A 26,568-nucleotide genomic window follows, 5' to 3' on the forward strand; every position below is an offset into this window, starting at 1 on the left:
CTCCTTGAAACAAATTTGTCAAGCTGGGGCACTTTCCATTTGTTCATTGTTTGTAGTATTCATTCCAAATATATTTATTGAGCTTCAACCGCTAAGCTGGGTAATGAGGGAACTTTGAATATAATTTGGAACAGTAATACATCCAATTTTGCAGCCTGGAAGGATGATAATTAGATTACCCAAAGAAATTGCAGAGGAGACCTGAGCAGCTTAGAGTAATAGGCATCACCCAAGACAAAGACACAAGTTCCAGAAATTCTCACAAATGGAAAGGAGGCTGCCAAGTTACTTGATTTGGAGATTTAATTTTTTAAAAAAACTATTTATTTATTTGCTTATTTGAAAAGTGGAGTTAGGGAGGGAGGGATGGAGAGGGGGAAGAAAGAGAGAGACAGAGAGAGAGAGGTATCTTCCATCCTTGGTTTATTTCCCAAATAGCCACCTGCAGTGGCCAGGGCTGGGTCAGGCTGCCAGGAGCCTGGAGCTTCATCTGGGTTTCCCACATGGGTGGCAGGAACTCAGGTACTTGGACCATCTTCCACTTCTTTCTGAGATGAATTAGTAAGGACTTCAGTTGGAAGTGGAGCCGCTGGGACTCCACCCACCACCTACATGGAATGCCACCACCACAGGTAGTGGTTTAACCTGGTATGCCACAGCATTAGCCCCTGGAGATTTAATTTTTAAAAAGTGACTTAAAGTCTTAAAAAATTATGAAATTGAAATTTCTTTTATAAGGAAATATGATAGCCTAGACAGCTCATAGCAAGAGTCTCAGGTGATTGCTGATGTCATAAATAAGAGTGCCAATTGTTAAATCAACAACGGGAGTCACTGAGTACAGGCTCCCCACGTAGGATCTCTGTCCTTAATGTGTTTTACTATGAAACTTAAAAACAACACTACTAGTCGAACAATGCCTTATACCTTGTGCGGTTGTGTGAGTGCAGCCTGTTGAAATCCTTGCTTAGTGTATACTAAGTTGATCTTCTGTATATGAAGGTGATTGAAAAAGAAACTCAATGAAGGGCGGGATGGGAGAGGGAGTGGGAGAGGGGAGGGCTGCGGGAGGGAGGGAGGTTGGCGGGGGGAGCCACAACAATACACAAGTTGCACTTTGTAAATTCACATTTATTAAATAAAAAAAAAACTTATGGGGGGAAAAGCCATTGTAATTCATAAACTGTACTTTGGAAATTTATATTTATTAAATAAAAGTTAAAATATATATATAATACATAATGTAGTATAACATATATATTACTATATTCTGTACTTTTGTGTGTACTAATAATATGTATGTAGGTAGAGACCTGTATATTGTGCAAATAAAAATATTAAGCTACCAAAAAAATAAGGAAATGTAAGAGGCCAAGAGAGAGCGAGAGAGAGGTCTTCCATCTGCTGGGTCACTCTTTTTTTTTTTTTTTTTTTTGACAGGCAGAGTGGACAGTGAGAGAGAGAGAGAGACAGAGAGAAAGGTCTTCCTTTGCCGTTGGTTCATCCTCCAATGGCCGGCGCACTGCGGCCGGTGCACTGCGCTGATCCGATGGCAGGAGCCAGCTACTTCTCCTGGTCTCCCATGGGGTGCAGGGCCCAAGCACTTGGGCCATCCTCCACTGCACTCCCTGGCCACAGCAGAGAGCTGGCCTGGAAGAGGGGCAACCGGGACAGAATCCAGCGCCCTGACTGGGACTAGAACCCGGTGTGCCGGTGCTGCAAGGTGGAGGATTAGCCTAGTGAGCCGCGGCGCCGGCCCTGGTTCACTCTTCATTTGGGCACAATTGCCGGAGCTGTGCCAATCCAAAGCCAGAAGCCAGGAGCTTCCTCTGCCCATGTGGGATGCCAGCACTTGAGGCCAGGGCATTAACCCGCTGCACCACAGCGCCGGCCCCAAGAAACTTTTTCTTTTTTTTTAACTGATTTATTTTAATTTTACTATAGAACATCAACATAAAGTTCTTACATTTAGAAGGCAACTCTCCTGTTAAGAGGGCAAGTGTAGTTCAAGAAGCAGAGGTAAGTGGGAGTAGCTTTCCCTGTGGCAGCACTGAATGGAAGCAAAGTGTTTTGTTTTTTGAAGATTTATTTATTTCAAAGTGTTAGAGCCAGAGAGAGAGGTCTTCCATCCACTGGTTCACTCCCAAGAGAACCGCAATGGCGAGCTGATCCAAAGCTAGGAGCCAGGAACTTCTTCCTGGTCTCCCACAAGAATGCAGGGACCCAAGGACTTGGGCCATCTTCTACTGCTTTCCCAGGCCTTAGCAGAGAGCTGGATTGGAAGTGGAACATCCAGGACTCTAACTGGTGCCCTATGGGATGCTGGCACTGCAGGCTGGAGCTTTAACCTGCTGCGCCACAGCTCCGGCCCTAGCAAAGTGTTTTTAATGGCAAGTTTATCTCTGCATCCCACTTGCCTGTCTGTGATCTAATTGCCTCCTTTTCCCAGCTGTTAGGGGAACAACTTTTTTCTACTGAACAACTATTAGCAGTCTAAACTCTTCTTCCAAGAAATCTACCCTTTCCTTTGCCAGTGTGATAGAATGTTTGTGTCCCTATAAAACACCTGTGTTGAAACCTGAACACTACTGTGATGGTGTTAGGAAGTTGTGTCTTTGGAGGCTCTTGTGACTGAGATTAGTGCCTTTATAAAAGGTTACCTTGCCTCTTCCATGATGTGTTTGAAGTTCCAAATATGAGCCAATAAATAGGTCCTTACCAGACAGCAGACCTGCCAGCACTTTCATCTTAGACTTTCCAACCTCTAGAACTGTGAGAAACAACATACCTGTTGTTTTTAAGCCACCTGTTCTGTGATATCTTTTACCACAGCCCAAATGGACCAAGAGAGCTATCAAATGGCTTTAATGTGTGTGATTGATCAAAGAGTAACAAAAGTGGAATATTTTAGATAGTATGCTTGAGGAAGATTCTTAGTCATAGAACCAGTTGAGATGTTAGTTAAAATCTGCAATGCGGCCGGCACCGTGACTCACTAGGCTAATCCTCCGCCTTGCGCTGCCGGCACACCGGGTTCTAGTCCCAGTCAGGGCGCCGGATTCTGTCCCGGTTGCCCCTCTTCCAGGCCAGCTCTCTGCTGTGGCCAGGGAATGCAGTGGAGGATGGCCCAAAGTACTTGGGCCCTGCACCCCATGGGAGACCAGGAGAAGTAGCTGGCTCCTGCCATCGGATCAGCGCGGTGCGCCGGCCACAGCGCACTGGCTGCAGCGGCCATTGGAGGGTGAACAGCGGCAAAAGGAAGACCTTTCTGTCTCTCTCTCACTGTCCACTCTGCCTGTCAAATAAATAAATAAATAAATATCTGCAATGCTAACTTGCAGCTTTTATTACTGATACAGTTCTTTTTTTTTTTTTTTAGATTGATTTATTTATTTGAAAGTCAGAGTTGCACAGAGAGAGGAGAGGCAGAAAGAGATAAAGAGAGAGGTCTTCCATCTGCTGGTTCACTCCCTGCCCGCAACGGCCAGAGCTGCGCCGATCCGAAGCCGGGAGCCAGGAGCTTCTTCCTGGTCTCCCACACATGTGCAGGGGCCCAAGGACCTGGGCCATCCTCCACTGCTTTCCCAGGCCATAGCAGAGAGCTGGATGGGAAGTGGAACAGCCGGGTCTCCAACCGGCGCCCATATGATGCCAGGGCGTTAACTCACTGCACCGCAGCTTTTATTTTTAAAAAGTAAGCACAGAGCTCAAAACTGTTTCAGACGTCAAGGAACTTATGATCCAGAGAAAGGATACCAGTGGAAAACCATCAGAAGTTATCCTTCAGTTATATTGTACAGGTGTTTGAGAGAAGAAATAACTATTAAAGACCAAGGAGCATATTGTCAATTTTATTGTTTGGAATCTACCATTTCAGAGTGTTTCAAGGTCATTTTCATACCACTATGCAATACATATACATGTATTTAGAAAACTTAGAAAAACATTCTTTAAAAATTGTACTCTAATAGGATTTATTTTACTGGCCAAGGGTGAAAAGTGTACCCCAAGTATACCTTTCTAATTTTCTTCATGAAATCTTAAAAACATTTGTTTGTTTATAGCACATCTGTATGTGCATAGAACTGAGGGCATTATTTTACTGCAAGAACTTTTTAAAGGTGAAGTTTAAAGTATATTTTGTATCAATACTGAATATTTGTAAACTTTCAGAAAACATATTTCTTCAAAGCACCAGCTGCTATTTTTAAAGAAAGACTGCCATTTCTTGTTGAATTACACAGTATTGAGCAGGTGCTCTCACATGGTCTCTCTCTAACTTCAGCATGTATTTATTCTTTGGGCACAAATCACTTAAGCAGTCTGAATATTTTCTGAGCACCCACTCAGAGCAGCCCACTCCCTGGCAAATTCCCAGAGCTGGACTAGAGAATGTTACATGATTGTTTAGCTTTGAAGCAGACTGCAAACGTCATATATATTAATATCACTTCTAAAAATCACCTCTGGATTTCCCATAATTGGGTATATGCATGGTGTGATTAGAATAAGCTCAGTGCTGGTATCCTCTGGGGAGGGACCAGTGCAGGTTTAGAATTACAGCTTATTTTGGAAGGCTCTTGTAATATCTTCATGTTAGAAAGAGGTAAGAACACTCAGAGCTGATGGAATCTCATAAAATTAATGATGGCTAATACCATGTATCAGGCACAATGCTGCAAATACCTGTTTAATACAACTCACTGTCCTTCAGCTCTTTCTCTTCTGTAATGTAAATTAGTTCTGCTATCCTCTTTCCTTCCTACCCTGCCTCTTAGACTGTCTTTTGCAGCCTCTGACTTTTCCTGTTATCTATTGCACAGCTTGTTCCCTGACTCGTCAAAGGTGCATGGGTGATGTAGGAGAGAATGCTGCCCTATGAATATGTTCATTCTAGCTGTATGGCCTTGATCAAGCCAACCCTTTCTTTGCTTCAGTTTCCTCATCTGTCAAATGGAAAAATAATACCTGTCTTACCCACCAAAATTGTGGGTATTAAATTAAGACTCCCTAATAAATGATAAAGTTCTATGTAAACACAAGTTATTTGATGAATTAGAAATGGATATAAAGGAGAAAAGTGATTTGTATGGCTTAAAGTTAATAATGACCATTAAAATTTGGATGTGTAAACTCTATGGTGGCTTTCTCCAGACCCTATTTTTTTTGTTCCTTTTACTGAGTTGCTGATCCGAGTGATGATGTCAGTCTCTTCCTTTTACAGTGCTCTAAGCTACAGCTTCTAGGAGCCTGCAAGGATAATTTGTGCCATCACAACCAGTTCATGAAAGGCAGATTTGAATCTCACTTTAAAAAATGCAAATTAATGGCAAGGAGAATATTTTGGCTACTGATATAAAACAAGGGTCACTACCAAAAATGAAAGAAGTATTAAAGAAAAGCTTCCTTGGCAATAACTTCCTGCAGAAAACTTGATCCGACCCTCAACTGCTGGGTAAATTACTTGCATTTTTGAGATGTATTGACAAACCACGCTGATATCTTGCTCACCTAGAAAATACAAACATTATTTTAATTACCAAAAAAAGTAATTATCAGCAGTAAGAGGGAAGGGAAAGCAGTATATTTTTCCAAAGTCCCTCATAATTATTAAAGGGAAGATATTCTTCATAAACAGAGGGGAAGTGTCATGGAAGACAAGAACTTGATCTTAAATGCAAAGAGATTGACTGCTCTTTCATGTTCCAGATATGACATGTGCCCATTTTTCACAAGTAGGTGATAGAAGTAGAGTCGTCTCAGCTCTGAGATGATTCAATAAAGAAGTCATTGACATCATAGCCTTTGAATCACTCCAGAACAAGAGAATTAAGCACTGGGCCAAGAGTTGAGAGATAAAAGTACATTTTCAAGAATTAGCTTTATAAAATTCATGGTGGGACAAATGGGACTTCATTTCCAAAAAAGAGGAGGCCTGATAAAGAAATACTAGTTGCTTATAGCTATGGGGACCCAATAGAGTTTTATTTTAAAAATATCACTCCAATACTTTTTTTTTTCTTTTAAAGACTTCTACATGCAGTGATTCTCACTCCAGGGCTCCAGGGTGTATATTAGAATTACAGGGAGAGACTTTGGCCCTAATGCAATTAAATTAGAATCACTTGACTGGGGCCATGACACTGATACTGAATTTAAAATGCTTCCTAAGTGGTTTTAGTGTGTAGCCAGGGTTGAGAACCCTTAGATCCAAGGCTTCCTCAGCCTTCTGCATGAACTCCTACCATACAGTTCGCATCAGTCTGGGTTTAGGTGATGTACACCCAGTAACCTCTGTGTCATGCGAGGCTTTTAAACATGCTTTTTCATCTTCTGTAATGGAATGAATAGAAGTAGCTAGCACTTTTTCTCCTTGGAAGGACTGCCTGCTTTGGCCTGGCTTTGCTCTCCTCCCTCCTTGATATAAGCAGCTAAAATGGCAGGCCTGAGAAGGAAGCTGTTGAGTTTCCCAAGGATGCAAAGAAGCTGTGTATGTTTATGCACACACATGTGTGGTAAACACGCACGGGAAGAGCAAGAGAAAAGTATGTTTTGCTATCAGTGGATGTTATATATAACAGACAGATCTTAATTGCATTTCTAAAAGGGAGGCTGGCATATATAGTGACCTTCAGTGCTGCTGGGAATACTGGTAGATGTCAAGTATGGTTATTCCTTTAATTTGCTCCACTAACCCGTTGAAACAATAAAGGGCTGCTTATCCCATCCACTCCTACCTGTACTAGTCACACTAAAACCTTCAAGAAAGAAAATTTAGACGATTAAACTGGGTTTTCCATGCCCAAATTAAAGTTTTGAGGGTTTTTTTTTTCCTGTAAATGCAAAATTCACTTATATTTCACAATTTAAATGGCTGCTTAGATGTAGTTACAAGTATTTTAAAACACTTTTTATTTAAGAATGTTTTTTCCTGGGATTGAGTGCATGTGTATGTGTGCTAGGGGAGTAACAGAGGGCATATTCCTTAGTGCCGTGCTGCTGTCTTCCAACAAACAAAGCAAAAGGGAGTGAACCACATGGGGACAGGATTTGGTTTACGGCTCTGCCCTCCTGGCAATATTCTGTTGTTGATTACTTTTGGGGTTGAGAGAGGAAGATGCACTTGTACTTACCAGAGTCATGTCTTAATAATTCATCTTTTATCATCTGGAATCCATCTCCACCAGTGGCCAGGAAGCTCGGAAGGATCACCTTATACACTTCATCCATTTTGAGGGGCTCATAACTGGGTACTCGACATTTGGTGCAAAGAACATCTAATTGGACCACTCTGTCTCCAGGTCTTCGGGAAAGGTCATATACCACGTGGATTCCTAGGAAAGAAATGAATGTTTGTTTTCATTGGATCGAAAGGGAGGCTTCTGTTTTCTAGGAGATTTTTGTCCAAAATCTGGAATTGGGATACCAGGCATAATTTTTCTTTAATTTGAGCTTGGATGAAATTTCATCAAGTTTTTAAGTGATGTTGCAGCTACCCTTTCTGGGTTAGCTTTATCCTTGATTCCCCAGGAGAAAGGAGAAAACTGGATGGAAGACTGTCTCCGGATCAGAAAGGGAATGGGGTGACAGCAAGGAGAAAATTCATCTTTTACTTCCTCTTCAAAATCTTGAATTAGTTGATCCAGTAATTTGGTTAAATATCTTTGGATAATGATAAATAAATGAGAACATTTGTTATAATTTTGAAGACCAAATGATACTAATTTGGTATTGGCAACTTTTCTTTTGCAAGTGGAACATTGATTTAAGAATAAATCTCAAAAGTCTCTATTAACAATACAATAAGGGAGACATGTGCAAATAACAGAAATGGAAGACGTCCTGTGGAAAGTCCACACTTCAGTGCACTGGAATGAAGTTCACAAATACCATGATTGACCAAGCTGTGGTGGCAACAGGATGACATGCAGCTAACACTGGACATGGTTTGTCTTTGACAACTGGAGAGGCAGGAAAGTTGAGGGGGTAGGGAGTGTGACTGGGAATCCCAAAGGGTAGCCAATGGATGAGCTATGGAGAGAGGCCCCAGTGTGGCAGGAGGGCTCATTTCACAAGCCATTTGGAGGTGACCTGAATGACCCTTTCCAATCCAAGATGACTGCAGTGGAAGGGTAGGCATGATGGGAGTCTCAGAGAAATTCTCTTTAAAGGAAGAAAACAAAACCAAACCAACTGAACAGGGAGTGGAGAGATTAGTAAAAATGAGAAGTTCTGCCTTTTCTCACCAGATGGCAAAGCAACCATCAGAAGAAACATTTGAGTCACTAAGTGAACTCTCATGTGGGTACAGTTGATCCACAATCCCCACCACTGGCATGGTCAAGTGCAAGTGTCTGCTTCTGAGATCAATGCATTAACACTTCTTTACTACAAAACCAGAAAGATCATTGGTGTAGCCCTTGTAGCCAGAATGTACAAGGTTGAGTCTTAGCTATACACAAGACAGGAGAACTGGGGGTACTTATAGTTCATCTGGTTGTTGGGTGTGAACCTGCACAGCTCACTCTTTTTGCAGCAGGAGTCCTGTAATGGTAGGGGCTAAGGCAGGCATTGCAAGAAACTTTTGAACACTGGAAGCAGGTGTTGTTGGCACCTGGCCAGTTGCAAAAGCCTGAGGTGGCTGTGATAGAGGGCTTGGGCTTTGAGTGAATGTACAGCAGCCCATGGAGACCCTGAGACTGGCCTGGGTAACTCTCCTGCAGATTCCCCATGGGCCAGGCTATCACAGCAAAGGTCTTGCTGGGGGAAGGAGTTGGGCTTGGAGGCAGAAGGACAAGTGAGCAGGCTGTCACAGTGCTGGCAAAGGGATGAGCTGCACAAAGGCTACAGTTTGGCACTGGAAGAAGGCCCACTCTTTGGTCAGTGGTGTTTGCTTGTGCTAGAGTGGGTGGGCATTGTTTCTCACCAGTCAACACACATCAAGCCACAGAGCACCCTGTCTATGATGCACTGCCCTGGGTTCTGAGTCTGTGTACAGGTCTCTGTCTTCCTGAGCCCCAGGCACGTGGGGCTTGTAGAGTAAGTAGTCCTCAGTTTCTTGCTTGATGCCTGATTTCTGGAGTGCCACTCAAGCCATTGATGCTATCAGGTGCTCCCTGCCCTTGGTCTGTTGCCACAGGGCTTCTGAGCAGCCAGGAGCGTCCTCTTGCTGCTCGTGGGCTCACTCATGATGTCCAGCTCAGAGTAGCCCTTGTCCTTTTCTTAGGAGTGGATTTCTAGCATCTGCTTGCACTCAGTGTTGGCCAGAAAGAACTCAAAGGAGACCATCCTCACCAGGAGGATGAGTTCCATGGGCTTGTACAGAGTCCCCAACTCAGACATGCAGGCCCTTCAATTCAGGATGACTAGGATGTCCTCTTCCAGGCACATTGACTTGATGGCTTGGCATAGCAGACAAAGGGCCCATGCCTTGATGCTTCTGAATTCCTTCTTCCACAGGTAGAAGAAGAGGTTGATGTCCACCATCTCAAGCATGCTGAGGGCACAGAGCAAAGCTCCCAGGCTGGAGGTGCTCAGCAAGTGCAGGCAGCTCTCTACCATCTCATAGACCTGAACTAAGCAGGTGGATACAAGGGATCACCTTATTCAGGCAGAGCAGGGCCAAGGATGCAAACATAGATATTCATGGCTGCCAGCCAGCTGCTTGTTGGGGGTGGTATCCGCTTTGTCCTCATGGAACTGAACATACTTCCAAAATATTTTGCATTTTGTATTCATTGGTACAGCCCATCCCATCAAGGAGGGCTCTCTTAGCTCCATGGCTTCTGGGTTGGAGGCAGGAATGTGGCTGAAATACTGACATGTTGTACGCTTGGTCTGGAGGAGTGCTCCCAACATGCACCCTGACCAAGGGGGATGAGTGGAAGGTGCAGTCACCACTGGAGTTGGCTGTAGGGACTGAGACTGATTGGGATTGGACAACTTTCACAAAGTGAAAGCTACCTAAAACTCTGTTAGAACATCAAAACACTGCTGTTTCCTCAACTTCAAATGCAGGATGCTCGGGTTACCCTACAGGCAACTAGCCAGGCAATAGCATTGTATTCTGCAAACAGAGGACTCAGCACAGTAGTTTGATTGATCAAATAGGACCATGATCTCAAGTTAAAAAAAAAAAAAAAAAAAAAACCACCACCACCAGAATATGGTTTGGGAATAAAATAAGATTAGTAATTTAAGGATTGGTTCACAGGACTTGGAAGTAATTACTAACAAAAGCATTTCAGAAGCCCATGGCAATTTGGGAAACATTAATTTCCAATCAGTCTTCACTACAATCTATGAGAGAAAAAGGCGGGCTTTCTCACAACACACGAGAGGTTGAAGACTCCCCAGTGCCAGTGGGAACAGAAGCAGGTGTACCAGTGGCATGCACAGTGGGATGTCCTTCCCAGAAATCATCCTTACTCACACTTGCTGGACATTGCATTCCTTAGGCCCTTGGAATAGTCCTAGGCATTTACAACTAGAACAGAGGAGAGGGGTTTGGTTTGGTTTTAACAGCATTTTGAGGGCCAGCTCCTGAGGAGGGTCCATCCAGTGTCCAACTCAGACTTGGCAAATATTGCTAGTTGCCAAGGCTTTTGGGCTCTGATCCCTAACTCAGTATCAGTGGCTCTGGGAGTTCACAACCATTGAAATATGATGTATTGGTGTTGTGTGTGGGAAAACCAAACAAATTTGACCCTGGAAGTCCTGATAATGGGGGAAGCTGAGCTAGCCAGAGGAAATCCACATCACCCTGGATGTACAACCCTGCAGGAAGGGTGTCTTACCGCCCACCTGCAGAAACTCTCCAGTGGACTGGCCGTAGCGGTGCACGCTGTGCTCAAAGGCCTTCTTCAGAGTGGAACCTTTTAATTGGACCAGGTCAAATGTGCCTCCAAAGGGCAACACAGCAGCCAGGTTCTCCCAGGTAATTGTACCTGAGGGCAGTCACATGCGAGACAAGAAGGAAAACCATTTGAGAAAAAGCTTACTCTGCCACCAGTTGCCCTCAGAGTTGGAGAAGATGAGCAGGATCCGGGGCTGTGTCTAAATGATTACTAACACCCAACAAGGCAGTGACTTCAGGACGCCTCTGGCCCTGCCCTTCACCACGGAGCAAGATGGCGGGAGCTCACCTTGGATTTCCGGGCTTGGGGCTGGATCTCCAGTAGGTTATTAAGCATTGTCCTCCACACAAGCAGTGTGTCCTGTACCCGTGCCTGCTATCTGACCATGAGATGAACTTGGGGGCCTCTCACTGACACCGACAGGTTTTAACAATGCATAAGGGGGGCCGGCGCCGCGGCTCACTAGGCCAATCCTCGGCCTAGCGGCGCCGGCACACCGGGTTCTAGTCCCGGTCGGGGCGTCGGATTCTGTCCCGGTTGCCCCTCTTCCAGGCCAGCCCTCTGCTGTGGCCAGGGAGTGCAGTGGAGGATGGCCCAGGTGCTTGGGCCCTGCACCCCATGGGAGACCAGGAAAAAGCACCTGGCTCCTGGCTCCTGCCATCGGATCAGCGCGGTGCGCCGGCCGCAGTGCGCCGGCCGCGGCGGCCATTGGAGGGTGAACCAACGGCAAAGGAAGACCTTTCTCTCTGTCTCTCTCTCTCACTGTCCACTCTGCCTGTCAAAAAAAATAAATAAATAAATAAAAAATAAATAAAAAAAAACAATGCATAAGGGGGCTATAAGAGTGTCTTGAGGAGCCAGTGCCATGGTGCAGTAGGTTAATCCTCTGCCTGTGGCACCGGTTCTAGTCTGGCTGCTCCTCTTCCAATCCAGCTCTCCACTATGGCCTGGGAAAGCAATGGAAGATGCCCAAGTCCTTGGGCCCCTACACCCACATGAGAGACCAGGAAGAAGCACTTGGCTCCTGGCTTTGGATTGGCGCAGCTCTGGCCGTTGCGGCCATTTGGGGAGTGAACCAACGGAAGGAAGACCTTTCTTTTTTTTTTTTTTTTTTTTTTTTTTGACAGGCAGAGTGGACAGTGAGAGAGAGAGACAGAGAGAAAGGTCTTCCTTTGCCGTTGGTTCACCCTCCAATGGCCGCCGCGGCCGGCGCGCTGCGGCCGGCGTGCCGCGCTGATCCGATGGCAGGAGCCAGGAGCCAGGTGCTTTTCCTGGTCTCCCATGGGGTGCAGGGCCCAAGCACCTGGGTCATCCTCCACTGCACTCCCGGGCCACAGCAGAGGGCTGGCCTGGAAGAGGGGCAACCGGGACAGAATCCGGCGCCCCGACCGGGACTAGAACCCGGTGTGCCGGCGCCGCTAGGCGGAGGATTAGCCTAGTGAGCCGCGGCGCCGGCCCATGGAAGACCTTTCTCTCTGTCTCTCCCTCTCACCTCTCATTGTCTGTAACTCTACCTCTCAAATAAATAAATAAAATCTTTAAAAAGTAAAAAAGAGTGTCTTGAAATCTGTCATGTTGATTTATTTGTACTATATAGTACAATCCTAGATATCTATATTTTTTTTATTTTATTTTCTGACAGGCAGAGTGGACAGTGAGAGAGAGAGAGAGACAGAGAGAAAGGTCTTCCTTTTGCCGTTGGTTCACCCTCCAATGGTGCACTGCGCTGATCCGATGGCAGGAGCCAGGTGCTTCTCCTGGTCTCCCATGGGGTGCAGGGCCCAAGCACTTGGGCCATCCTCCACTGCACTCCCTGGCCACAGCAGAGGGCTGGCCTGGAAGAGGGGCAACCGGGACAGAATCCGGCTCCCCGACCGGGACTAGAACCCGGTGTGCCGGTGCCGCAAGGCGGAGGATTAGCCTAGTGAGCCGTGGCGCCGGCCCTAGATATCTATAAATAACCATTTAATTCAGTGATCTTTTACAGCACAAAATTTAGGTAATTTTGTCTTTCTCAGATGCCATGTGGAGGTTGTGTATATTTTGCATAAATTAGTAACAATCAATATTTAGCTAATCTAGTTGCTGCTTCTGTGAGTGACTACATACAAGAACACACAACCTTGTGTATGCCCTTCAGGCTACTCACTACTGTGGAGTAACAGCTAACTCCAACTTAAAGGTCTGACATTCTGGTACGTGGCAGGTAGTGAGGTAAGCTGAGGGAGCCATGGGCATGATCAGGGCCGGAGCCCCAGAGAGAAAGCAGGTCCGAGACAGAACTAGAGGACAGAGGGTGCTTGGCCTGGGGAGCATACCGTTGTTCTTCTCATCAATGGGTGACCGAATTCCACCTCCATTTAAGATGCACATGGACACATGGTTCCAGAACATTTCATCTGAGTGTCTCAGGTTGTTGTTAATCTGCAGCAGTAGCACAAATGTACATGACTTATTCTGGGTCTCCGCCCTCAGATCAGTTCCAGGAATTTTGTTAGCTCTGCTGAGGAAAGAAAGGTGTTCTTCCCGTGGTGCTGTGTTCCCAGAAGTTTCTCAACTGTAATTAGTCAGAGCTACTTGTGTGCTCCAAGACTCAAGGATATGCTATTGGGACCATTCCCATGTCAGAGTGGTAGATACAGGGAGCTCCTAGCCTGCCGTTTTGAAAACTCCTGTCTTCTCAAGCCGATGGGCTTTAACACAATGGTCTCTCGGGTGTGGCCCTGCTGTTAGGACTGGGCTCCTGTGTGGACTGGCCTACCATACTGCTTCTCATGGGTTTCTGCAGGCCAGGCCCCATGCTGCTACAGAGCACAGGGCTGTCCGGTCTGCTCAATACCAGACCAAGAACCTGGCCTCTGTGTCAATGTCCCCGGCTAATTTCCAAGTTGGCAGTTTTCGAGGCACAAGGGCAGCCTCCTGAAACTGGGGAAATCAGGTTCATTTTTTAAAAAATATGTCTAGTTACAAGAAATAAAATGAAGAAATTCTCATTTGCAAAGAAAATAGCAAAGAAAGCAAAAATTATATTTGCCAAGGACTGGGCACTGCATGATACGCACTGACAAAGGAGCAAGTCTCCCAGGTTCAGGCTGTGAGCCTGGGAGTGGGAGTCTGACCTAGGAGTCTGACCTGGCCTTGGGGTCAGGCTGCCTGCAGACAGATGGTCAGGGGCTGCTTCCCATACATGACCTTACTCAGCTGCAGGACTCACTATAATCACTATAACTGTGTTGGTCACTATATACTTGGGAAAGAGGTTCCAATCACACAAGGCCTAAGGTCTCTGGAGCCAAGCAGATATGTTTTTATCTGTTCTGTCGACATCTTTGGGGTGGTAAGGGTTGTCTGTGTATTTGGATCATCTACAAAAGGAAAGCAACTTCAAAAATTTTGACTCTTAAGAACACTTAAAAATGAATGCTTTAGTTCTTATAAAGCAAAAAAATTATGGTTATCCTATCTGCTTTGGGCACCTTGCTGAGGTTCTCAGTATGAAGCCACACCACCCTTTTGTCTGAGCACTAAGTGTCTTAAATATCTAATTCTGCAGTGTCAGTCCATTCTTCATTGCATCCTTCCTGGATCTTTCCTTTTTGCTTTCCTCCCTCCCTAGACACAGGCTCTTTGCCCCCAAAGACCACTTACCATAGCATCACAAATCATGTTGCCCATATTGCATTCCTTAAAGCGGCATGACTGAGTGGAGCCATCCAAATAGACGATTGTTTTCCCCAGTGCCTTGGTAGAATAATTATCTAATTTTATCCTCCATTCATTAATCTCTGCTTTTATGCTTGGGTCTAAAATAAAAAGATCAAAAGAAGGAAGGAGGGATAAAAGGTGGGAAGGAAGGAAGCTAGTTAGTTTGTGGTTAAGGCAGATCTCGCCCTGAGCTAAATTCTAGAGAAGGAATCAAACATCACTTTATTTGCCCGCTGTGGGTGCACATTTTTTTAACCATATTTGTGTGCATTTCAGTTTTTACCATGAAATTTCCTTAGGAACCTCTATTTTGTTTCGTGGTGATAAGATCCTAAGATAAGGACATGCTGAAGACTTTAACATCAAATCACCACATCTGGGTGAACACCTGTTGGCCTACCTGGGACAGCATGCATGGTAGTGGCAGAGGCTCTGAAAAGCCCAGGACAAGTGGAAGTGGGTCAGCATGTTCCCCCTCTGCCTACTGAGAGACCTATGTTGTGACCACAGGCTTTCCTGGATGTGGAGAGTCACCTGTCACTCAGAAGCTGTAAGACCCAGCATAGCCTCCGAGACACATAACTGCAGGGGAAGGGGGAGTGCGGCCATACAGGGAGCATGGAGACCAAGCTCTCGTCACTTGGTACATTTAAGGTCTTAAACTGCCCATCCTTCCTGATCTGATCATGGTAAAACAGAAGAACAGGACTACATGAAAATGATGACAGAAAATGTATCTTCAGGTTCCAGACAACAAGTAAGAAAGGTACTCCTTTCATTTGACAAATAAAGAAACTCAAGACATTGCGACTGAGCATCTTGTCCAAGGCATACTAAGTGGGCTTTGAGTTCCAACTCCGTTGCTTCCTTCAATAATCAGCTGTCTTCTGGACATGAACTGACAGTTGGCTTCTGCAAGCAATAGTGCTAGAAGTCCGATGCCAAGAGGACTTGGGGAAGTGAGTGGGGATTTGGGCATGGGGTATGTTTTACATCTCTTTATCCATGAGAGGGTAAGCACAAGGGCTAAGCTAGATTCTTTAAATGTATTAGTCTTTTCCTGAAGCCTTTTTTTTTTTTTTTTTTAAAGAAGGGTGGGGAGGGAAAAAAAAAATCCAGCCACTTTGACTTTTGGATTTGTGGACCATTCCCCTGCGTTTCACATACCTTCGGGAATGCTGCTGTTTAGAAGAATAGGATTTCCGTGTGAGGTGATGACATTTCCTTTCTCATCAAAGTCAACCTTCAGGTAGCCTAGGTATTTGCCAAAAGCATAGGCCTGGACCACAGGAACCTTCCGCCCGTCATCAGAGGTGACTATGAATGGGTATTTCCCAGCAGGCACCTCACTGGAAGGTGGATTGCCTGAAATGAAAGAGCTGATGCTGATCAAATCAGGCCTTGTGTGTGGCTGGCTGCAGGCCAGCAGGCCGCCGGCGGATGACAGTGAGTTTCAAATTGATGACCCGCCAGCTGCTGCTCTACATAGCTGGTCTTTCAGAGTCCTGCCTGGGCATTTGCCCCTGCTTCCGAATGCCCTTTTGCCACATGAATCCTTCCATTCTCAATGCAGCAGGCATTTACTGAGCTCCTCCTAAGTCCAGCATTGTGCCTGGTGCTGTGGAGCACACAAAGATGGAACACTGGGAAGATTTTCCTCCTGCCATCCTGACTCAGGCTCCCTTCCCACTAGCTGCGTGGATTAGCCAAGCCACTTCACTTTCCTGTACTTGTTTCTCTGTAAAATGGGCGAAACAATAATTCCCATTTCACCAGGCTGTTGAGAGGACTCAGTGTCTAAACTCCTTAGCACGGTGCCTGGCTCACAGTGGCTGCTCTAAATGCTTGCTTCTTTCCTGTACGGCAATCTCCAGCACACACTCCAGAGCTTAGAATCCTTCCTGGAAAATGAGCAGAAGTGATGAAAAAGCTGTCCTTGGGTTTTGCTGCTCTGGGTCTCCACAGGTACTTTTCCTACCACAAGCACCCTGGAAGTCAACCAGCACATAGTACCTATCCCAGCCAGTCCTCATGCCAGTCAGGTTCTGCAGGCCCCTGTCTCAGTGCGGAAACTGGGGAGAGCTTGGGAGCCACTTGTCACTGGGAAGCTGGAAGGCCCAGCACAGCCTCCTAGGCACATGGCCTGAATGAGGGTGGGGAGTGTGGCAGGCAGGGAGAGTGAAGCCCAAGCTTCTCATCCCTTTAATGGTGCTCCTCCTTTGGGCATACTGTCATTCATACCTTAACTCCAGAGAGAGGATGACACACTGGGCTGTTTCAAATCAGAGACTGGAACGAACAGGCCAGAGAAAATTTTAGTAATTGTTTGTTACACATGTGGACCAGTCATGAGACTCAGTCTCAAGCCAGATTCTGGACAATATCTCATTTAGTTCTCCAGTTTCCCATGAGGCAGGTCCTATGAGGGTTCTTCAAAAAGTTCATGGGAAATGGATATAAAAGGTCAATTTAGGGGCTGGCGCTGTGGTGTAGCAGGTAAAGCCGCTGCCTGCAGTGCTGGCATCCCATATGGGCACCAGTTCGAGTCCCAGCTGCTTTGCTTCTGACCCAACTCTCTGCTATGTCTTGGGAAAGCAGTAGAAGATGGCCCAAGTCCTTGGACCCCTGCACCCACGTGGGAGACCCAGAAGAAGCTCCCGGCTCCTGGCTTTGGATCAGCGCAGCTCCAGCTGTTGTGGCCAACTGGGGAGTGAACCAGCGGATGAAAGACCTCTCTCTCTCTCTCTCTCTCTGTCTCCCCTTCTCTCTCTGTGTAACTCTGACTTTCAAATAAATAAATAATTTTTTTTAAAAAAGATCAGTTTATTTGGATGCAAAAAACTGAAATAATATGTATGAGGGATCTTCAAAGCATTCATGGAAATGCATATTATGAAAAACTATGCATGTTTTTCATTTTTTTGCACCAAAATAACTTTGTATTTTAATTCCATTTCCACAAACTTTTTGAAATACTCTTGTATTACTATCATAGTATTAAAAAATTTGTGAGGCAGAGAAGTAGAAACAGAAACAGACAGTGCTCCCTTCCACCAATATGCCTGCAGTGGCTGGGGCTGGGCCCAGGCTTAAGCGAGGAGCCAGGAAATCAATCCAGGTCTCCCATGTGAGGGGCAGAAACTCAATTATTTGAGTCATCATCTGCTGCCTCCTGGGGTCTGCATCAGTAGGAAACTAGAATCAAGAGTAAATGTGGATCTTGAACCCAGGCACTCTGATAATGGGATGTAAACACTCTAACTTAACCACTAGGCCAGATGCCTGCTCCAATTATCTCTGTTTAATAGACTGCACTGATTGCTACAGGCACAGTGCCCAAGGTCACACAGCTGGTGTGTGCTGAGGCCTGACTGAAAAGCCAGGCTCTGAGGCATTGAAGTCTTGTTCTCTCTACTACCCCATGTATCCTACCATGTGTTGTTCTTAAGTATACAAGCTGGTTGCCGTAGGCCAGTTAAGGAAACAAACGCAAGGTCAAGGTTGGTACCTTGGTGTCACGAACTCTTCTGGGCTTTTCTCTTCACCTAAGACAAGCTGGAGTGTCACATGATGAGGTCACTCCTGCCATGCCCCTATGCCCAAAGCAGCACACCCCTGCCCCTTCCAGCTGAATCACCAAGGGGCAGAGGCACTGCAAACACCAGCACTTCTCAAGCAGGAAATGGATGTTGTCAATTGTAATGTCCCATTCTCTTGATCTCTCTGGGGGAAAAGAAGGAAAATATTGTGGAAATTCACTGTTACAGGAGCACTGGACTTGAGATCCAGTGAGTTTTGCTCTGCCTCCATTTGCAGTGAACAGCCTCAAGGATGACAAGCAGATATTTGGCTGTGGTAGAAGCAGATGATTGGATGATGGAAGAGGAGCAGAGATAGCTACAACTCTAATTGCTCCCTTCCTGTTCCATGCTGGCCCTCCTCCTTTCCTGGTTTGGGCAAGGGTGCAGCCTGGTCTTTAATTCAGGGTTCAGGGCAATAATAACAGCCGCTTCCTAGACCTTAGAGGGTTCCCTTCCCTCTTGTAGATGCTTGGGGAAGCGTAGTTTCCCAAACTTCCACAAGGTGGCAGAGAACGCTCCAGCCAGAAGCAAAAAGCATAAATTAGATGCAGAAATCAGAAGTTTGGCCATTTCCTGGAAACCCAAGAAAATAACAAACCTGACTTTTTTCAGCCTTGCACAGAAATATCTGAGCTCAAACCAAATGTAAAATCCAGGTGTCCAACAGACTGGTTAAATGCCTCAACAGATCGGCAAGCACGCAGCAAATGGGTTAGCAATCCCAGCTCTCTGACAGGGAGCACTCCCTTCTCTGTAAAGACTTGGCTGGCTGTTCCCTTCATTAGAACACAGATGTGTGACTGGCATCTTAAATGGACTTAATCAAGAACAGAGAGCACACTTCCCATGTGGCTGAGCCAATAACTGGTCTAGTTTGACTAATCTCTGCCTCCTCCACAGCAAGCCCTCTCTGCTTCTCCCCAAACATGGCAAGCCCAGAAAGCCAATGGCAGAGAAAACAATCCAGGGCTTCACATTTTTCACACCATTCCATGCAATTCAGATAAAAATGCCTAGGCCCAAAATATTCTCTCTACATAGAGCCGCACAACTGTTTTTGGAAACCGAATTTGTCCTCTGGGCAGTAGAAAAGCAGTTCGCTGGACTCAGTTCCAGTCCAAACTGGAGGAGCTGGAGAGTTATGGGCTCACATCTGAAGCTGGTTAATGGGGCATTTCCTAGCAGGGTGCGAGTGCCTGAAGGAACCCCCTGGGTTCCTGGTGATCCTAAGTGCAGGTCTGGACAATTGCTCTCTCTGTATCACAGGGCACAGACAAAGATGCCATGAAGCAGGCTGCAAATGGTTGGCTCACAAAAGGTTTTAAGGCAATACACACTATGATTTTAATTAATAAGGGAACTGCTTTCAGAACTTCTGAATGGGACTCCTTTTAAATAATTGGATAAAAATAATTTCTAATTGATATATTTCAAGTCATTGCATTAGCGGACTCGTCTGTTTTAAATTACTTGGAAGTGCTGAGTCTGATCAGTCACAGTGTTTGTCTCCTTCTCTACAACTCTTTAGGTAAGTCACAGCCTTGGCCACCAGTAGCTTCTTCCCAAACTTGTCTCCATGTGTCTTCTTTGCCTCTTTTTTGTCCCCTAACAATTATTGATTTATTTTTCATCTACTTCAAGGCGGGGGAGAATGAGAAAGAGAGAAATCTTCAATCCCTTGGTTCACTCCTCAAATGCCCCCAACAACTAGGGCTGGGTCAGGCCAAAACCAGGAACCTGGAATGCCATCTGGGTTCCCACATAGGTGGCAGGGGCCTAAGGACTTGAGCCATCATTTGCTACCTCCCAGGATGTGCATTAGCAGGAAGGTATATTGAAAGCAGAGTAGCTAGAACTTCCACCAAGCACTCCAACATAGGATGTGAGTGTTCCAAGCAGTGGCTTAACCCACACAATACCTACCTGCCTCTTTTTTTCTTTTTTTTTTTTAAGCTTTATTTATTTATTTGGAGGCAGAGTGACAGAGAGAGAAAGAGACAGAAATCCTACCTACTGGTTCATTCCCTAAATGTCTGCAATGGCTGGGACTGGGCTGAGTCAGAAGCCAGGAGCCTGGAACTCCATCCACGTCTCCTGTATGGATGGCAAGGACCCAGTTACTTGAGTTATCAGCTGATTCCTCCTAGGAAGCTGGAATCAGGAGCCAGAGCTGAGGATTGAACCCAGGTACTCCAATGTGGGATGTGGGCATCCTAACCAGCATTTTAACTGGTTAAGAGGCTATTGCCAAGGTGAAAAAGAGGTTCTTGCCTTTTTGTAATCGGATGTCCACACAGCATAAATGTGAACACGTACTCTCTAGTGGTACTTCCTACTGCCCCAGGAGAAACACTAACATTTTCAACATGACTGTATAACCTATGAGACTTGTGTGACATGGTTCCTCCTCATTCATCCCAGACACTTCATCTAGAACATTTACCCTGCCCTTCAGCCATCTTGGGTTCTTTCTGGACCATATCCACCTGCCTACGAGCCTTCACACATGCAGTCAGAGCTTCTGGAGCCAGAGATCCATATGCCAATTAGTTACATCTTTTTATTTCAACTTATTCATCTATGAAATGGAAAAAACCACGTTTGCCTTACAGGGTTGTTGGGAAGATGAAAGAAATTACTGCAGCAGTGAAGCCTCATTCAAGGTGAGTGCTCAATAAAAATTAATGATGATTACTTACCAAGTTAATTCCTGAATGTCATTCTCTTCTTGGCTGTAAAGTCAGACCCTCAGGAAAGCACTCACTGATAATCCTTACACTAGGTCAGTTTCTACTATATTATATGCTCTTTCAGCATCTTATACTTCTCCCTCTGTAGCATACTTTGTCATTATAAATGATCTTTAAAAAACATTTATTTCATTTGTTTGAAAGGCACAGTTATACACAGAGAGAGAGAGGGAGAGGTGGAGAGAGAGAAAGATAGTTAGAGACAGATTTTCCATATGCTGGTTCACTCCCCAAATGGCCGCAATGGCCATGGCTGGGCCAGGCCAAAGCCAGGAGCCTCTTCCAGGTCTCCTATGTGAGTGCAGGAACCAAAGGACTTGGGCCATCCTCTGCTGCTTTCCCAGGTCCATTTGCAGGAAGTTGGATTGGAAGTGGAGCAACCAGGACTTGAACTGGTGCCCATATGGGATGGCAGCACTGCAGGCAGCAGCTCAACCCATGATGCCACAATCCTTGTCTTTGTTATATATAATTTATTTGTATAATTATGCATTTAAAATATGATAAATATTAGTATTCATTTGAAAACAATAACTTCCATGAGGGCAGGGGCAGGTATGTCACCAGGACTTGCTTAATACATAGTAGGTGCTTGATAACTGTTGAATGACTGCTATGATTTGATCTTGTCTCCTCAAGTTCATATGCTGGAAGCTTAATCCCTAGTGCGACAATGTTTGACAGGTGATAATGGACAACAGGGCAGGAGACCTACCTAGTTCCCACTGTGAGTTTGTGGGTTTTGGCACCGTCTCTGAGAAGAGCTAGAAAAAGCCTGGGAAAAGAGTCTTACACAAGTCGTTTACCAAAAGTTAGCACATAACTGAAATAAGAGGAGCTGAAGTACTAGGCCTGGTTCTGAGTCATTTACCTACATCCATTTATTACATAATTGGGATTATAGCAATCCTTTATGATTGTACATTGTTACCATGTTGAGTTTACAGATGAGGGAAAGCACCTACCATAGGCTGCAGGTGATGGTTGGTCCTGTAAAATGGTATGGATTAAGATGGTGTTAGCAGTCATAGACTGGGTCCCACCATCGGTTAAGAGTGGGGTCAGTAGCACTTCAGAGTCTTCACTTCTACCTAGTATTGCCCCATGACCTTTTCCCATGGGATCCTTTGCTGGTGTGGCTCTTGCTGTCCATTTAATCCTCCTAGAGTAAGTGGTTCCCAGACATTTGACTGCACTGTACCCACATTAAGGAAGTTCACGACTACCAAGCATCAATCACCAACCCCGTCACATTGCTTGCATGCTCCTTGTTATGTTCTCACCCTTTTATTACATCTTTTCCCATGAAACGTGTTTATCTTTATGAGTAATGTATGTGCCTAGTCTATTTTAGTTTTGTCTGTTAAAAAGAAAACCATACAAGTCATAATCCACCAAAATGGTTTCACAACTGCAGATGGGTGTGACTCAGTTTGAAATTATTCTTTAGCTGTGTCCCATCCAGAAGTAAAACACCTGAGAAGGAATCGAGTAGGCACACATAAATATTGGCATTGTTTTCTTAAGTGAAGGCCAGCTCTACTTCGTGAGTCACAGTTTTGATTGCCATATTTTTACTAGTAATTAACCTCCACAACACTGCCTATGAGGTTATAAATATTTAAGGTTTACAAAATGCTCTCACATACACCACCTCACATAATTTTCACAACAGTGCAGCACTTTGATCATTATCATCCTCATTGTGAGGATAACAGGTTCTGAGAGGTCATATGACCTGCTAAAGGTCATTCAAGTGAATTTGGAATAAGTAATAGGCTTCTTTTTTTTTTTATAATCTGCATTTTGCTTTCTGATTGCACAAATAAACTTAAAAGTGCTGTGAAGAAAATAAACATGACTACCTCAGTAATAACCCCTTTGAACACTTTTGAGTATTTCCTACAGTTTAGTGTGTTACTGTGTTTTGCCTTTACAAACCTAGGATGACTTTAGGCCACATAAAGGTGGGAGAAGCAGTAGCCTCATCATGGTTGCCCCCAGGCCCAAGCTTGCCTTTCCTCCACGTGTATAAGAGCTGTTGGCCGCCAGGCCCTGTGCTTCCTTTTCTGCAGCACACTATATATATATATATATATATATATATATATATATATATGATACAGATTTTATATTTACTTACAATAAACTTAAAGAAAAGGGAGCTGACTTGTAATCATGAAACCAGTAATTTCTTAGTAATGTCTGTGAGTCTATATGACATATTAAATAGCAATAGAGGTGTTAACAACAGTTACAAAGAAAAAGACCCCTGTAACTTGTGTGGACCTGGCCCCTGTAGCCCTCTTGAAACAATTACCGGTGTAAAGAAATGTGTTGGAGTGTCCTCCCACCACGACGTCCACGCCCTTCACTTTCTGAGCAATGAGTTTATCCGTTTCAAAACCAGAGTGTCCCAGTGCGATAATCTTGTTCACGTTTAGAGTTTTTAGCTTGTCTACTTCAGGTTGCAATGCAGTGATTTCATCTTCAAATACTAAATCCGTTCCTAAGGAACAAAATAGATAAAATGAACATATTTTCTAATAATTTTGGTACATTTCTTACTATGCATACAAACATGCCAAGTATAAAACAGCTTAATTTACTAAAGCACTTAAATTACAAGACTGAAATATATTTACACATTAAACAGAAAGTTCTAGGAAGCCAACAAAAGTTCAAAAGTTCTGTTATGTTTCTTAGTGATCCCTGTTAAATATAAGAGTGGAAATAAGAGAGGGAGGAGATGTACAATTTGGGACATGCTCAATCGGACTTGCCCCAAATGGTGGAGTTAGAAATGTACCAGGGAATTCCAATACAATCCCATCAAGGTGGCATGTACCAATGTCATCTCACTAGTCCAGGTGATCAATTTCTGTTCACAATTGATCATACTGATAGGTCTAAGAGTCAAAGGGATCACACAAACAAGACTAGTGTCTGCTAATACTAACTGACAGAATCAAAAAGGGAGAGAATGATCCAACATGGGAAGCGGGATACACAGCAGACTCCTAGAATAGCAGATGTCCTAAATAGCACTCTGGCCTCAGAATCAGCCCTTAAGGCATTTGGATCTGGCTGAAGAGCCCATTAGAGTATTTTAGGCATGGAAACCCAAGACACTCTGGCAAAAAAAAAAAAAAAAAAAAAAAAAAAGCCTAAATGAAAGATCTCTGCAAGTGAGATCCCAGTAGAAAGAACTGGCCATCAAAGAAGGAGGTACCCTTCGCTGAAGGAAGGAGAGAACTTCCACTTTGACTACGACCTTGTCTAAATAAGATCGAAGTCAGCGAACTCAAAAGGCTTCCATAGCCTTGGCAACTCATGAGTAGAGCCTAGGGAGATTACTGACGCCATAAACAAGAGTGTCAATTTGTTAAGTCAACAACAGGAGTCACTGTGTATTTACTCCTCATGTGGGATCTCTGTCCTTAATGTGTTGTCCAATGTGAATTAATGCTATAACTAGTACCGAAACAGTATTTTACACTTTATGTTCTGTGTGGCTATAAACTGATGAAATCTTCACTTAATATATACTAAATCGATCTTCTGTATATAAAGATAATTGAAAATGAATCTTAATGTGAATGGAATGGGAGAGGGAGCGGGAGATGGAAGGGGTGCGGGTGGGAGGGAAGTTATAGGGGGGAAAAAGCCATTGTAATCCATAAACTGTACTTTGGAAATTTATATTTACTGAATAAATGTTTTTAAAAAAAGATTTTGGATAATATTATTTAGCTTGAACTCAATCTCAAACTATGAGGAGGCCTCAGATAAGAGTTTATACTTCTCTAATTTTGCGTTTAGACTTCTGCCATACCCATGTGGAAAGTGCCTTAGCACTTAAGCATGGTGTATAGAACAGATATTGGAAAGTCTTCCTACTTAAACTGTTAGCAAGTAGTTCCTGAATGCCAGTTTGGTTTTTTTTTTTTTCTTTTTCTTTTTTTTTTTTTGACAGGCTGAGTGGACAGTGAGAGAGAGAGACAGAGAGAAAGGTCTTCCTTTGCCCCTTGGTTCACCCTCCAATGGCCGCCGCGGCCAGCGCACTGCAGCCAGCGCACCGTGTTGATCCAAAGGCAGGAGCCAGGTGCTTCTCCTGGTCTCCCATGGGGTGCAGGGCCCAAGCACTTGGGCCATCCTCCACTGCACTCCCTGGCCACAGCAGAGAGCTGGCCTGGAAGAGGGGCAACCGGGACAGAATCCAGCGCCCTGACTGGGACTAGAACCCGGTGTGCTGGCGCCGCAAGGCGGAGGATTAGCCTAGTGAGCCGCGGCGCCGGCCCTGAATGCCAGTTTTAAAATTGCAGTTGACAATTTTGTCTTGTGCACTTGAAGATCACATCAGTCTTAGTCTTATCGAGCTCTGCAGGCACTTCATTGAAATACTGCTCTCCCTGGAAGTGTATGCATTCCTCACTGGCTGCTTACTCCCTCACTTAGTGGCAATAAATGATCACCTGTTGGCATCCACTGGCTAGCAGCAGTCTGACTGCACAGCCTGGGTCCTCTTTGTCCTGCAAGGCACACGTTGCCCATGCAGTGAGGTGACTGGCTCCTCTCACTGTCTCTGTAGGCGAACCTCAGCAAGTCTTGAAGTCTTACTACTTCAATTCACATGCTATTGACTGCGAATACAGACACACTGCCCCTCAAGTCATAGTCAGCAGTGCTCAGCTGCAAAGGAGTCCCCAGAAGAGTAGATCTAGACTCTTTTATACTAATTTCCATGAACCAGCATGAAAGTGAAAATGCCAAAAAATGAATGACATCTTATTAAGAGATTTCAAAATGCAGGAGTCTGCAAACTGCAGCTTCAAAATTCCCAATCTCTCCAAAAGGCAACAAGACTATGAATGCATCCCTTGTTACCCTGTGATGTCTGGGGGGTCCCTATGTCCTTCAGCAGGGGGACTCCACAGGTGTAAATTACTACAGAGGAGAAGCAGTCCCAACCACAGCCAAGTTGCCCCAGATGGACAGCCAAGATTAGCAGCTCACAGATGTGTAGTGCTCACTGGTAGTGCTGTCCGTAACCAACAGGTAACGTTTGGGAATCAAGACTGATACCATGGCTGGCGCCACGGCTCACTAGGCTAATCCTCCACCTTGCGGCGCCGGCACACCGGGTTCTAGTCCCGGTCAGGGAGCCGGATTCTGTCCCGGTTGCCCCTCTTCCAGGCCAGCTCTCTGCTGTGGCCAGGGAGTGCAGTGGAGGATGGCCCAAGTGCTTGGGCCCTGCACCCCATGGGAGACCAGGAGAAGTACCTGGCTCCTGCCTTCGGATCAGCACGGTGCGCCGGCCGCAGTGCGCCAGCCGTGGCGGCCATTGGAGGGTGAACCAACGGCAAAAGGAAGACCTTTCTCTCTCTCTCTCTCTCACACTGTCCACTCTGCCTGTCAAAAAAAAAAAAAAAAAAAGACTGATACCAGCTTTACCATCTTTGTGTATCACGAGAGCATCAAAGATAATCTGCATCTTGTTGCTCTCACCAAGAATTACAGGCGGCCTGTCACCTCTTGGCAGCATGTCACCTTCTTTGTAAATCTTCTCCTGCGCACCTTCCCCCCATCACACCTGCCATTCCCTCCTTCTGCTTAATTCTTCTGCACAGCAGCCCTCACCACCTTCTGTCTCATCAAACATTTATCCTCCCACTG

The 26,568-nt window shown here is 45.1% G+C and overlaps 1 protein-coding gene and 1 pseudogene across 5 annotated transcripts in view; both read right to left on the reverse strand.

Moving 5' to 3' along the window:
* NT5E (5'-nucleotidase ecto) overlaps positions 1-26,568 on the reverse strand; it is a 105,067-nt gene that overhangs the window by 51,340 nt on the left and 27,159 nt on the right. For 3 of the 5 annotated variants that reach the window (XM_070073820.1, XM_070073819.2, XM_017345271.3), the window contains exons 3-8: positions 23,213-23,401; positions 15,729-15,926; positions 14,505-14,659; positions 13,175-13,280; positions 10,797-10,946; positions 7,134-7,334 (exon numbers count right to left, since the gene is read on the reverse strand). In XM_070073820.1, the coding sequence (XP_069929921.1) occupies positions 7,134-7,334; positions 10,797-10,946; positions 13,175-13,280; positions 14,505-14,659; positions 15,729-15,926; positions 23,213-23,401 (999 nt within the window). Of the gene's footprint in view, positions 1-3,835; positions 5,512-7,133; positions 7,335-10,796; positions 10,947-13,174; positions 13,360-14,504; positions 14,660-15,728; positions 15,927-23,212; positions 23,402-26,568 lie in introns of those variants that run through there. The other 2 variants (XR_016233885.1, XM_002714557.6) reach the window with 2 other exon arrangements.
* On the reverse strand, positions 8,758-9,994 carry LOC127493009 (spermatogenesis-associated protein 2 pseudogene; annotated as a pseudogene).

Source organism: Oryctolagus cuniculus, chromosome 5, assembly GCF_051225735.1.
Source record: "Oryctolagus cuniculus isolate XC-2025 breed Fujian yellow rabbit chromosome 5, ASM5122573v1, whole genome shotgun sequence".
NCBI classification, from domain to species: domain Eukaryota; kingdom Metazoa; phylum Chordata; class Mammalia; order Lagomorpha; family Leporidae; genus Oryctolagus; species Oryctolagus cuniculus.